Source organism: Carex rostrata, chromosome 10, assembly GCF_964058835.1.
Source record: "Carex rostrata chromosome 10, lpCarRost1.2, whole genome shotgun sequence".
NCBI classification, from domain to species: domain Eukaryota; kingdom Viridiplantae; phylum Streptophyta; class Magnoliopsida; order Poales; family Cyperaceae; genus Carex; species Carex rostrata.
The window spans coordinates 9,141,939-9,156,902 of record NC_135927.1 but is presented as its reverse complement, the minus strand read 5'-3'; the positions used below and the strand labels follow the sequence as shown (position 1 = coordinate 9,156,902).

Below are 14,964 nucleotides of genomic sequence, written 5' to 3'. Positions count from 1 at the left end.
GAATCGGAGAAACAGGTCCTGTTATTCCATTGGAATAACAGCAGATTTATTTCCGAATTCCTCAATGTTTCGGAGACATACTGCCAGGGTGGGTGCTGATCTCTTTCTTGCGTGCATTCAAACTCGTTGCATATTTAAAAAGAGTTGTTAGTCAATACTTCTCTCCTGAGTGCTGAGTCATGATTTGGTTCTGTGTGCTATATTCAAGGGCATGACGAAGGGACGACCCAACGGACACTGAGTGGTTGAGGGTGTGGAATCGTTCTCAGATTGCATATTTTTCAACCAACAAATTCAATTAATTAATCCTGTGCCTTTGCGACAGGTATATTTAATATATTTCCGAGGAATTGAAGTACCACAAAGGAAGACTTTTTGACTGTTAACTTAATGAGTTGCACCAATTGCTCAAAAGTCTATTCAATTGGCACGCCTGCTGATAACTGATAAGGTTGAACTACTGAGTGATCATCTTCACAATCAAAACAAACAAACTAACTAACAAACTAATTGATTTGTTTGCTCGCTCACCAGAGATGGCAGTTGGGCTCCTCTCTCATATATATTTCTTCCTCTGTTTTACTCTTCTCTTTCTCTGGCCGCAGTTATCCAAGTCCGCTGGAAACGACAGCGACAGCGACCAGCTGGCACTTCTCGCCTTCAAGGCTGCAATCAGCAGTGATCCTTCTGGCGCCATGAGCTCCTGGAATACCAGTGTGCCGCTGTGCCAGTGGACAGGTGTCAACTGCACAAAGCAGCGCGTCACCGGCCTCGTCCTGAAATCTAAGAGTCTCGCCGGAACTCTGTCCCCTTCTCTGGCAAACCTCACACGCCTCACCACACTGCAGCTGGCCGGAAACATGATCACCGGAGAGATACCTCCTGCCCTGGGAAGCATCATCACCCTCTCTCTCCTCGATCTCTCGGCCAACGGCTTTGTTGGAAGCGTGCCGCCGCAGCTGCAGGATCTCTCCAACCTCACACATCTCAACCTCTCCAAAAACAGCCTCACCGGGGAAATCCCTGCATCCCTCGGTAAGTTAACCGTTCTCACATCTCTTGACCTGTCCTCGAACAACCTCACCGGTCAAACACCAGCGCAGCTAGGCAATCTTACTTCTCTTACCAGACTGCAACTCACAAGTAATAGGCTCACGGGTGCCATCCCGGCATCTCTGGGAAATCTCTCACGCCTCACCATTTTCGATCTCAGTAAAAACAACCTTGATGGAGAGTTACCACCCCAGCTGGGCAACCTCCGTAGCCTTGTTTTCTTCAAAGTATCAAACAATATGCTCTCAGGCTCTATTCCAATTTCTCTCTATAACTTAACTGCTCTAAATGACCTTGTTGTGTTCAGTAACCTGTTCTTAGGCGAACTTCCCTCTAACGTCGGAAGCTACCTCCCAAACCTCCGTATACTTAATATGTATGATAACCAGCTAACTGGCTTTATTCCGACTTCTTTGGCCAATATCTCTGGTCTCGAAGAGATTGACTTGTCACAGAATCAGTTTTCTGGTAAAATTCCTGCAAATTTTGGCATGCTAAAAAACCTTTCGTGGCTCAGTCTCGAAGATAACCAACTCGAAGCTAAGGAAGCGAGTGATTGGCATTTTATTCAATCTCTGACCAATTGCACCATGTTAGACCACTTGAGCTTAGACACAAACAATCTGAGTGGAAGCTTACCTAGCGCGGTGGGGAATCTTTCGACCGGGCTGTCATGGATGACGATGTGGGATAACCAAATAACTGGAGAAATTCCTTCGGAGATCTCAAATCTGGACAATTTGAACAACTTGTATCTTCAGGGCAACCAATTTAGCGGCAAGATACCCGACTCGATTTGTCAACTAACAAATTTGGAATCTTTGATCCTGTATTTAAATCAATTATCAGGACCTATACCATCTTGTATTGGAAATTTTACGCGTTTGAATGAGTTTTATCTTGACCACAATCAATTGCAAGGCGAGATACCGCTGAGCATTGGCAATTGCAAGAATTTGAATGTCTTAGACCTTTCTCGCAATCAACTAAGCGGATCCATCCCGAAGGAGCTCCTTAGCCTCTCTTCCCTGTCATATTATCTCAGTTTGTCTCATAATTTGTTAAGCGGGCCATTGCCACCAGAAATTGCTCGGCTCCAGAGCCTTAGTTATCTCGATATCTCTGACAACAACCTATCAGATCAAATCCCTAATGGTCTTGGTCAGTGTTTAGCATTGGAAACCCTTACTATGAATAACAATTTTTTCAACGAATCAATTCCGGTTTCTTTCAAAAACCTAAGAGGCCTAAAGGTTCTTGACCTTTCTAATAATAACCTGTCTGGTGACTTCCCTGATTATCTTGCCGAATTCCCCTATTTGCAGCATCTAAATCTTTCTTTCAATGAACTCACTGGCAAAGTCCCGACAAATGGTATCTTTGCAAACCAGACCGCTGTTTCAGTGCTAGGAAACAACCAATTATGTGGAGGCATATCGAGCTTGGATCTTCCTACTTGTCCGGGCGAAGCACCGAAGAAGGAAAATCACTTGGTAGTAAAGATAGCAGTTCCCATTGCTAGTGTAATCCTCTTGGTTATCTTGGTGCCTTGCTTGTACATTGTATTCATCTCAAAGAGAAACTCAAGGAGTAAAAGGCGCTCATTTAAGGCGGCGCCTTTAGAGGGCCCCATTTTTAATATATCATATGCAGAATTGGTGAAGGCAACTGGTAACTTCTCGTTTGATAATCTGATTGGTGTGGGGAGTCACGGATCTGTGTTTAAGGGAAATTTGGCCGGTGATGAATTTATAGCGGTGAAAGTTCTTGATCTCCAGCAGCAGGGAGCATTCAAGAGTTTCATGGCAGAGTGTGATGCCCTGAGAAATATCCGGCACCGCAATCTACTTAAGATACTGACAGTATGCTCAAGTGTCAATAGTTCAGGGAGCGAATTCAAGGCTTTGGTATTTGAGTTTATGCGCAATGGAAATCTAGATATGTGGGTGCATCCAAAAGCGGATCAGAAAGTTGGGTCCCGGAACCTAACTCTTGCCGAAAGAGTGAACATAGCAGTAGATGTGGCTGCAGCACTGAACTATCTGCACAATTATTGTCCAACACCAATCGTGCATTGTGATCTGAAGCCAAGTAATGTGCTTCTTGACGAAGACATGACTGCTCATGTCGGCGATTTCGGCCTAGCAAGGTTCCTTCAAAAGATAAATGGGAAGGGGTACGAAGCTCCCTCTACGTCGATTGCCGTTAAGGGATCCATTGGATATGTTCCTCCTGGTAATAACCCCCCCCCCCCCCCCCCCCCCCCCCCCCCTGTTTTTACCTCTTTTATTCTTGATTAAATATAGGTTATGATAGTGTTTTAAAATGCGATTTTGTTCATTTTGTTCATGCATGCGGAAGGCCACTGCATACCGCATATGCGGTATGCGGATTTTAAAATAAAAATTCACGTATATATATATATATTCATATTCATATATTTGAATTTATTTTCACATATTAACATAACCAACAATAATTTTTTGATTTTTTTAATATAAATTTTAATTAAAATACAATCAAATTATCAAAACCGCATGGAAAAACTATGCGGCCGCATATTCAGACTGCATGGCCGCATTTTTAATCCGCATGACCGCATATTCGGACCGCATATGCGGCCGCATGGAAAAATCGCATGAGCATTCTGAGCACGGCTGCCGACCGCATACGCATATGCGGCCGCATTTTAAAACACTGGGTTATGGAGCTGATATTTACTATTAATTGTTTTTGTGAGAAATAACAGAGTATGGTGTGGGCAACCACGTCTCTCCGCAAGGTGATGTGTACAGCTTTGGAATACTCCTCATAGAGTTGTTCACAGCGAAACGACCAACTGATGACATGTTTAAGGATGGCCTCACTCTTCAGAAATTTGTAGAGAATCAACTGTCAGATGGTTTGTCGGCCACTGAGATTGCCGATGCATCGCTTATTTCAATGGAAACAGACGAATTAGGTGAGAGGTTAGAAACATGCCTAGAATTGGTACTAGGAACCAGCCTTTCTTGTGCAAAGACACAACCAAGAGAACGAATGAAGATCAAGGATGCCGTAACACAACTTGTCCTTGTAAAGGAAACGCTGCTCTTATAAATGAAATTTATTTCTCGTTCTAATAGAATTTAGTTCTTTTTTCTATTTTATTTGATTTGGGGTTAAAGTCTACGGTAAACTGGTCTACTTGAATTATTGTTTTAAAATAATCAGTTCTCTGTAGAACCTTAGAACTATATCGTACCAGTAAAAACAATTATGTTTCACCTCTTTTTTTAAGGGTTTAAATCTAGATTTGTGCTAGGTTGGTAGGAGTTTTGTTCCTTTGGTGGTACATGTATGATCGGTGACCATGGGCTATGTCCTAAGCACTCCGTAAGGCAGGTGCAAAAGCTGGAGTGAAAGATGCTAAAATATCCAGCTGGTTTACAGTTGTGAGAACAAAACCGAAATTAGACAGTAAAGCTTGCTCTAATCAGATCCGAAACATCAAAATAAGCATCAAGCGCCAAATTTTAATGCAGTAAAGAAGAAAACCACCAAATTTTTTGGTACCATAATTAGGTGAACTGCCAACCTTTTTTTTTTTTTTTTTTTGTAATATAATTGTTGGCAGTTCATTCCTTCCGTGGGTTTTACTGGGGATATTTTGATGAGGTTTAATGAATCTATGTTTAAATTACTGAACTAGAGAATTGATACTTTTTTCTATTACTGCAGTTGTGGAAAACAAAGCTGATGAAGTACAACGGGCATAGAACTTATTGCAATTGTTAATGTTAATATAACCTCCAATTAACCATATCTTACTGGTAAACAATATGAAGCTGAAATAAATAGATAAAAAGTTTTGTTTTTCACCAAAATAGAGCAAGTTCTTGACAACTTTCCAAGTGCTTGTAATATTAAGAATTTTCTACTAGTATAATAATATAAAAACGAAAATACTATCTAACAAATCAATATCACGGCAAGAAGAACCAATTTCAACAATTCCAAATAAATTTGATACTTAATATCTCAGGATACATAAAATTAACAATTTCAAAAAGATTAACACTAAAGCAGAAACATACCCCTACTAAAATTGCATTGAAACAAAAGTATCAACTTGCATTAAATATGAAATAAATATATCTCATTTTAATTAACTCTTTGGGCTTTGCGGGAACGCTTGTCAGTCGAGTCATTCCACCTCCCATGCTTTCCAAAAGACTCTCTTCTTCCCCCTCTATTTCTTGCACCACCACCCCTGAAAAAAAAAATTATTTAAATTTTGAATTCTAAAAATTATATCTCATGATCAAGTATATTAAAACATAAACTATATAAAAATTAAAATATAAAAAGAGTACAAAAATAGAATGTTGGCTTGAAATTAGAATTTACATTATCAAATTTGTCCGGAAAAAAAAAGACAAACCTTGAATTATCAAACTTGTTTTCCCTCTTTTCTTGCAACTCCTTCCAATACTTCTCCTCGTCTTCTCCTACATAATAGGAACAAACAATGCATAAACTAATTATAAAAAATAAATAGCAAATCAACATACTTGTACCGTTGCAATGTGTAGCAATACATGAAAACTGGTACAGAGAATACTAACATACCTGCCACAACTTGTACTGTTGCAATGTGATCCTTAACCAGCAAGCCGCCTCCTTCAGACACTTCAGCCATGGCACGTGCTGTCTCAACACCCTTTGAGTCTTCATACCTGATATACCCTGCCTCTTGTCCCATAGAGAAATCTATATACTGAAATTTTAGAAGAGAGGGGGAGTGACAAAGAGCAGAGCAGAAGTCAAATAAACTAAAGTAAAGAGTGGCATAAGAATGCACCAGGAGTTACAGGAAGGCTTTAAAATAACAAATTGAGATGCTAAGGATTGATTATAATATAGTTCAGGACATGCCACAGCTTGGTATTTATCTGGAATTTTTAGACAGAAAGTAGTGCAATAATTCAATATTTACCTTAACATTACCAAATTTTCCAAACACATGTTTCAGATCCTCTCGTGTTATCTGGGTCCCACCAATATCATTAGAAATACTCTCAGCATTTTTGGGTTTACTGTCATGCCCTTCTTCACTTGGTTTCTCTTCAGCACTTTCACTATTCTCCCCCACTTCTTCAGATTTATTTTCTTGGGCCTCTTGTTTCTCTTCAGCACTTTCACTATTCTCCCCCACTTCTTCAGATTTATTTTCTTGGGCCTCTTCTCCAGTCGGCTTTTCAATCGAATCAAGTGCCTTTTCTTTCTCATTTTCTGGCTCTATTTTCTTAGAATTAGTGACGTCAGATTTCTTCTTCTTCTCCAATTGAAATGATATAACTACACCTTTCGGATAGCTGGGACTGCCACAATGCAAATTTAAAACCAAAAAGGATCAGTTTAGGAGGGAACAGTCTTCAGAAGAAATACTTTGTTATGTGTTTCCAGATTTACCCTTTGTCAGCATTCTTCTTTTTGTGGTCCTCTATCTGCTTCTCTCTCTCTGTATCATATTCCTTCCTGTATTATCAATCAATTGTGACAGAGAAGATACATATCAGATGCAGGGTTAAATTTCAATTTATTTTATATAAAAAAATTGGAATTATCTTAAACTAAATAAAGTTCAACTTGGAAGGAATTGAACTCATCTCAGTTAAAATTTGCTTCACCTCAAAATCAGAAAGAATTAATCATATGTGATTCTACAAGACCTCTAAGGACCCAGCAAGAACTGGTACAGAACACAATTAAACCTTTTTTTCTTGCCGATTAATTGAACCCATTTTAAGAATATACATACTTTGATTTGAGTGCCAGTTCAGCTCCGGCAAATACCAGATTCGCCTCTAGAATTTTCTTTGCATCTTCCTCTTCTGAGAATTCAATGAGAGCCGTACCACAAAAGTGTCGCTTGTCGGAGACATGCTTCGGTAGCCTCACACTACTCACCTAAAAAAGCAATTTTTTTTATCTAATTTTACTATCCTTAACAAGAAAATTGTCATATGCATCCCAATCAATCTTGTGTATTACCAAACCCAATATGAATTTCTTAAGATGCAAGGAAATCTTAAGATTCAGTTGGAATGGGAACCCTGATTCTGGTACTTTCTGGTATTGGTAACATATTTGCAAGGTACTTTACACGCTAAATTTTTACATTTTTAGAATTTTTTTACTATTTTTTATATAGGCAGAAAATCCTTGATCTGAAGACTCTAAACCATTCAAAAGTATCAAGTTTCTACCTACCTAAAGTAGTTAAAAAAATTCTCAAGAAATGTAAAAATTTAGTTTGCAAGTACATTTTCATATGGAGATCACGTTGAATGGTTCAGATCAACTATTTGGACTTTGTAATAAAAAATACTGATCTGTAGTACGGACCAAACTACTATACGCATAGTACCATAGCCTCACTCCTTGTAAAAATACATGCAGAGCAACTATACAAAACACAATTGATCTACATTAGCTGACCTTAGCCTGCTTGCTAAAGAATGTCTCAACATCTTCAAGTGTGCTGTCATAAGGAAATGGTGAGGCGGCAACAGTACGAGAATCAAGTTGCTCTATCAGCTCCTCAGGTTTCAACAACTCTGCAATTCTTCCTACTTTTTTCCCTATTTTTTAATAAAACAAAAAGTTAAAAAAAAAAGGTTAGCAACATGATATGGGGCCAGCTATTGTATCTTTGATACAACTGATACAATACTATCATGTACCCTAAACAGTATATTATGAGTTCATGTTAATTATCTACTACCACATCAAGCTGTAAAGGAACTAACAGTACTAAGGAAAAGACTTACCATCATCTGAAATACGAAGAGTAGTAGACCGGCTTTTGAGAACCTCAGAAACAGCATCGACTATATCAGCTGGTACCGACTCAGGTTTAGTATCATTATCCAAACCCAAAATTGATCGCATCCGTCCAAATGAGCATATCAGAGCCAAGCTTACCACTTAGCAATTTTACAATAGTCAAGGTCAAAAAATGAATACTAGGAAGAGCAAAGAATCTGCATCATATCCTTGTGAAGTTGCATTTGAACTTTTTTAATTGAAAAACAAAATTAAAGCAGAATCAACACATGGTAATTTCACAAGGCTCAAACACCACAAAGTTCTAACTAACAAAAGTATAACAGATAGAAATACAAACATGCAGTGCATTATCATCATGCTTAACTTTGGTACCATAGTAGTTGTTTTTACATCAGAATATACTGGTACTAGTTTGTAATTTGTACAATAAGGATACATCCATCCTCGCTTTCTTCGACAGCCCTTCTCAGGAATCCATCTCTTGGTAAATTACTGTCACTAAAGTAAAATTCCACCTGTATATCAAAAGGTTAACATTTTTAGAAGAACACCATTAGAACGGCCAATTTGGTTAATCATAAAAACAACCAAAATAGCTACTCAGCAAATTTCTAACCGCAAAACTGATATAAATCCTTCTGAAAAAAAGAAAAGAAAAACACTTTCTCCAGAAACGATCTCAATGGAAAAAATCGAAAAGGTTGCAAATATTAGAAGAAGTGAAAACCCTTATTTAACTGCTATAACAATCGCACAATACCAAACCTAAAAGTAGGAATGATTCATTGAAATTTACAATATTTTTCTAGAACAACGAATAACCGAGTGAGAGATAACCTGACGAAGGATGCTACGCGCGTTTGCTTCCTCAAAGATCGCCGCTGCCATGGATGCCAGTTCGATCGCTGCTATGGAGATTGCGGTTCGATTAGGGTTTTAGAGAGGAGGAATTCCGAGGAAAGAGGTTTTGGAAATATAAGTCGGAATAAGTCGGGGCTGCTTTTAGCCGAGCGGTTGAGCCGAAAACCGAAAGCCTTTCCGGTTTGATCGGATAAAAAACCGCATCTGCAAAACGTGGAGGAAATTGAACCGTTTTCCGATTAAATCCAGAGCGTATCCGGTCTGATCGAATAAAACCGAATCTTTGTTTTTTTTTTCCTATTAATTAATTACAAAGAAACAAATATCGTCGGATCTGCTCTCTGATATACAACTTAGATATACAAGAACCGAATTAAAATCCAGTCAAGTAACTTAATTTTTGAGTTTTAGAAGGGATTATTCCAATCCGCAATAATCTATTCTGAAGTAGAGCGCATACATTCTGAGTGACGGATTTGAATCCCGAGACGATCCTGAGCAACGAATTTGAATCGTCCGGACTAATTTTATCAAAAACCGGTCTATTAAACTAGTTTAATTGACCGATTTTTAACAGTCTAATAATAAAAATGGTTTTCTAAACGAATCAAATCGGAAAGAGATATGGATTTGATTTATTTCAGTTCAACTCTCTCGTTTGATCCAGTTTTTATAACATTGGTGCAATGATTAGTGTAAAAAATAAAAATAGAGCAATTGAGATTAGTAAATGAAAATAGAGAAAATATAATGTTTTTTGAATTAGTGTGAAAATAGTAGAATGTGATATTATTTAAATTAGTGAAAATGTTGTTTAGATTGTACATTTAGAATAGTAATTTCTTGCAACCTATCTTACGAGCGAGATAGTAAAGGACTAAGAAAAAAAAAGAAAAAAAAAAGATAGACAAGTAGAGTCTCAAACAAATTGTCACAACATGAAGATGACAGAAGCAACATCATGAACTTAATCATATTTAGACTATGTTAACGTTAACGGTAATCCAAAAAAAAAAAAAATTTCATCTCTCTTCACGTACATAAATAGTTGTTATTCTATCCAGTGTTCTAAATAGCGCGCTATAGCGCCGCTATAGCGTTTTTGGAGACCAAATACTATGTTATGGCATTAAAACACGCTATTTGCGTTACATACGCTATAGCGGTAATAGCGGTCCGCTATAGCGTATAGCGTGTAGCGCAAATAGCGCGTGCTATGCAACATTTGCTTCTTCTTTTTTCAATTTATATGAGCTTTAAAATAAATAAATGGTGAAGATATTGTTTAATTTTGATGAATATTACATTATATCAAATTCAGGTCCGCTATAATAATTTTTTTCATTTTGCTCTTGGTTTTTTTTTAACTGATGATAAATCAAATAAATAATTGCTAAATTATGGAAATTTTAGGGACTAACAAGAATTTCTTCAAGGATCATCTGTTTATTTTACTAGAAGTATGATTTTTTTTTCTTTTCAATTTCTAGGTTATTTTGAAATTTAAATAGAAAAAAGATAAATTATGTTATGATGTTGAAGATATTTTAAATAGAAAAAGATCGATAGTTTATGATATTAGTATTACTATAGATATTTTGAGTCGCAATTTGGACTTTGTATTGGTTCAATATGAATATTATAATTTTTTAATTAATTTGATATTATTTATTGTTCTATGAGACTAAATAATGTTGATATTTAGTACAAATATATAATATAATTTTTATAAAAATAAAAAAACGCTATTTGGGATAGCTTTCGCTATAGTGTCGCTATTCGCTATAGCTTTTTCTGGAGGCTCCTCGCTATGACGCGATAAACGCTATTTAGAACCTTGATTCTATCTGACATAAGACACTATTATCAATCAGTACAAAGTACAAACAATAGTTGGATGCAGTGTGACATGATCTAGCCGTTTTTTTTTCCTACCACCCTCAAAAATCAGAATTAAATGAATATCACCCGAATAATCGGATTTCAGATTCCGCAACGTTCGCACCGTGGATCTGCGGATGGATCGCCAACTCGTTCGCGGAATGGATCTGCGGACTGACCCGCTTGCGTGACCCGTTCGCACCGTGGATCTACGCACCGACCCGTGGATCTGCGCACTGACACGCTCACTTTGATCCGCTCGAGTGACCCGTTCGCACCGACCCGTTCGCACCGTGGATCTGCGAACGGGTTGGCGATCCGTCCGCAAATCTACGGTGCGAACGTGGCAGAATCTGAATTCCGATTTTCCGGGTGGTATTCATTTAATTTTGATTTTTGAGGGTGGTAGGAAAAAAAACGGCATGATCTAGTTAGAGTTTGCTGAGGTCTATATATAAATAAGTATATTTTTGTAAGAGGAGAATTCAAATGTCTCTATCATATCTCTATTTTTTAAAAAAATTTAATAACAAAAATTTTAATATTTACATGTTAAAATAAAATCGTTAGATGTGATATATTATTTATTTTTACATACATATAAAAATTACCACTTCTTCGATTTTGGTTTTACATGAATCAATAAATTGAAAAATCAACGTTGAGAATTTATCCACATGGGTGTATTTTTGCAAGGAGTAAAACTAGGGTGTTCTTAAGCTCACCAAGGTATTTGATGAGCTTAACTCCAAAACCTATTAAATTAGCTTCAAACGACAAATCTAAGCCGTTCAAATCCATCTACTTCACAAGTGATGAACTTACATGCAAATATTATAAGTTTTCAAATTATTTTAGTATAAAATCAAGTGGTCAAAATTAGAAGGTTTATAAATTAATCTCAGTGCATTCATTTTTTGAACATTTTTTTACCACTTGACTTTATATAAAATTAATTCAAAATTCTAAAAACTTTACATGTATATTCATCACTTATGAAATAAATCGGTTCCAACAGTACAGATTTATTGTTTGAAGCTAATTTAATAGATTTTGGAGTTAAGCTCACCAAATACCTTGGTAAGCTTAAGAACACCTTAGTTCTACTCATCATATCTAATAGTTTTATTTTGATATTTAAATTTTAAATTATTATCGTTCTAAACATAGAGTCATGATAAAAACACAAAAACTAAAGACATTTGAACCATCCTTATTTTTTAAATAGCTATGGGCTACTGTGTTTATACTTCTTGATTAGAAATTGGGGAAAACAAGAATATTTCTTTCACTAATATAATAGAGTTTAAGAAACATTGCAAATATGCAAATGTACATTTTAAATGCCTGACTTGTTATTAAATGCTTGAAAAATAAGGATACATCAACATATAAAAAAGAATAATAATTTGATAAGAACACCATTATATATAATCTCAAAAATAAAGAATTACCTCTAGAAATTATCTTTAAGAGAAAAAAAAATCGAAGAGGTTGCAAATAACAGAGGAAGTGAAAGACCCTTTTTTAACTTCTACAACAATCACAAAATATTCTCAAATGATAAATATCTAATTCAAACGAATTAACTAGGGAATGATCACTACAATTTTACAATATTTTTTCTAGAAAAAAAAAAGAATAACTGCGTGAGAGATTGCGGTTCGATTAGGGTTCAAAGAAATTAAAATGAAGTTTAAATAAATATCACTTCAGTATATGTCAATCTGGTTACCCATGCATGATATGTGGATTTCTTTTATTTTTAGAAATTTTAAAAATTAATTCTTTTTAAAGAATGATATTTAAAAAAAAAAAATAGATGGAATGCTGGTGTGGTTCCTGTAGTTTTCTAAATTTATGGACAACTTGCACAACCACAGTCAGTTAAATTTCAAGAGTAAAATATGTTCAATTTTGATAAATAATTTCATTTAAAAAAAGGATGTATGGTTAATTAAGCTAGAACCTAACTAAATTAAATCACCTTAAAAAGGTTGTTGGTAAGATCATTTTTAGATGACGGCAATACAGTCATGCCAAATTTCTTGCTTGCATTTTCATTTGATATTATCAGGATTTAATATCATCTACATCCTTATAATTAAAAAATTAACAATTTTAGCAATTATCATATAATCATTTTCAAATCATCACAATCCTAGCAATGCATTTGAATTATATTTATGAAACATATTGAGTACTTCCAAATGAGAGTGACTAATGTGCATTCGTATGCATATGGCCCGATATGCATACGGTTCAAATTTGAAATTTCAAAATCCAAAATGTCGATCTGAACCGTTCATCTTGTTCTCCATATTAATATGTGATTGGAGACCAAATTTTACATTTTTATGAATTTGTTTACTATTTATTAAGCCACTTTGAAAATTGCTGATCCAACGGTGGCTGCTGATTTTATTGTTTTGTTAAGCCACCGTTGGATTAACAATTTTCAAGGTGACTTAATAAATAGTATACAAATTCATAAAAATATAAAATTTGGTCTCCAAGCACATATTAATATGGAGAACAAGATGAACGGTTCAGATTGACATTTTGGATTTTGAAATTTCAAATTTGAACCGCATGCATATCGGGCCATATGCATATGAATGCACATTAGTCACTCTCCTTCCAAATATATTTTTTTACATCTTTGCAATTTATTTTGTTGCATTTCTGAAATTGCCACTAAAATAAAATACAATCAAAAGAGTAAAAAAAATATATGAAATTGCACAATGAGTATTGAGTAGAAAAATAAAATAAAATAAAATAAAATTACATCTCTCTTAAGTCGTAATACTAAGATAAAAGAAACTATTAATATATCAGCCCAAATACAAATGTAAGCATATTAGAAACTTAAAAGACAAACCTAAATTGTTACACGCACATAAATTAATTAATGACAGGCCCAAATGTCAAATGGGCCTTGGATTAGAATACCGGGCTCAATGATTTTTTTTTTTTGGTTTCTAAACCGAAGATAAATGTTACTTCTCTGATTCATTTGAATTCTATTTTTTTTTTTCAAAAGATATCATTTACATGATTAAACTTTCTTTATCAGAGGTTTAAAATTTTGTATATTAAATAGAAATTAAAAAAAACGAAATTGATCAACTTTCATGGTTGTTAAAGCAGAAGGAACTGTGTGCAAGCATTTTCTGAATGCCGTTAGTAAAAAAATATATTTAAAAGTTTTAAGACATTTTATTTATGTAACATTATCAATATCCTCATTCATCTGATTATATTCTTTCTCCCGATTTAAATTAATCATATATTCATATGTTTGTATTTCTTTATAAGAAACTCCATGTGGTTTATTGTGTTATTTTTTGTTATTAAAAAAATTATTTAATTTTTAATAAGATTATTTATTTATATTTGAAATTTACTTGACTGTTAGATTTCTTATAGAATTATTATTGTGAAACATATTTTATTCTTTTTAAAGTGAGGTTCAAGGGACAATCAAATGCCTTCGTTTTCCACTTTAGTAGTCCTTCCATATTTCACGCTGATGAATAGACTTCCATGAAGAGTTGGAATAGGTTGAAATTCCGCCTTTTATTCCATGATAAAATGACTTGTTTGAGATAGTAACAAAAAGAAGAATAATACTGATAATTATTAATATTATTAAATAATGAATTGTGACGACAACCACGACAATAACAATAATAATAAGCACCTCGAACTTACTATTAGACTCATTCACAAAAATAACGAATTAGCCTATTCTAACACTAATTTAATTAAAGTTTCTTAAAAAATATTTATTGCAGAATAGAAATCTATTCTTTTTAACTCTTTCAACATTTTACTTATTTGTAGAACAATTAATCCCAATCAAAATAATATTACCAGTATAATACTAATAGCTATATCATAATTATGTTTGCATGCTTGATAATTAGATATATCACAATTATTAAGCCACAAAGTTCTTGATATTGCCATCCTGGCACCAAGATATGTCGAGATAAGGAACTAGCACTATAACCAATCATCTGATGCCACGTTGCAAGAGTCGGCTCCTAATTATGACCATCGCTGTCTTATTTATCTACCCTTTTCGTGAAATAAAACGAGGGCCCAACTGTATACAAACCTTTGTGGAAATCATCTCCATTTTCCAGAGATATTGATGTCTCCGGTAATTCAAATATAGGAGTTACAGTGCTTCATCAACCAAAAATAAAATAAAATAACATTTAGAAGGAATTATTTTTTTTGGTTGTTTGAGAAATGAGACAACATTATTATTTGAAGTACATGTAAATGACTTTTATATGCATATTCTAAATAATATTTTGCAGC

The 14,964-nt window shown here is 34.9% G+C and overlaps 2 protein-coding genes across 2 annotated transcripts; one reads left to right on the top strand and one right to left on the bottom strand.

Moving 5' to 3' along the window:
* The first annotated feature begins 483 nt into the window (after positions 1-483).
* LOC144560855 (uncharacterized) lies at positions 484-4,171 on the top strand. The gene is made up of 2 exons (XM_078310083.1): positions 484-3,288; positions 3,803-4,171. The coding sequence occupies exons 1-2, from the start codon at positions 537-539 to the stop codon at positions 4,150-4,152; spliced, it is 3,102 nt and encodes a 1,033-aa protein (XP_078166209.1). The 5' UTR covers positions 484-536; the 3' UTR covers positions 4,153-4,171.
* Positions 4,172-5,037: 866 nt separating this feature from the next.
* LOC144560385 (la protein 1-like) lies at positions 5,038-9,100 on the bottom strand. Its single transcript, XM_078309569.1, has 10 exons — positions 8,725-9,100; positions 8,324-8,402; positions 7,869-8,024; positions 7,537-7,679; positions 6,857-7,005; positions 6,508-6,573; positions 6,032-6,416; positions 5,665-5,812; positions 5,477-5,543; positions 5,038-5,305 (listed from the first exon to the last, which is right to left on the bottom strand). The coding sequence occupies exons 1-10, from the start codon at positions 8,773-8,775 to the stop codon at positions 5,197-5,199; spliced, it is 1,353 nt and encodes a 450-aa protein (XP_078165695.1). The 5' UTR covers positions 8,776-9,100; the 3' UTR covers positions 5,038-5,196.
* Positions 9,101-14,964: the final 5,864 nt, after the last annotated feature.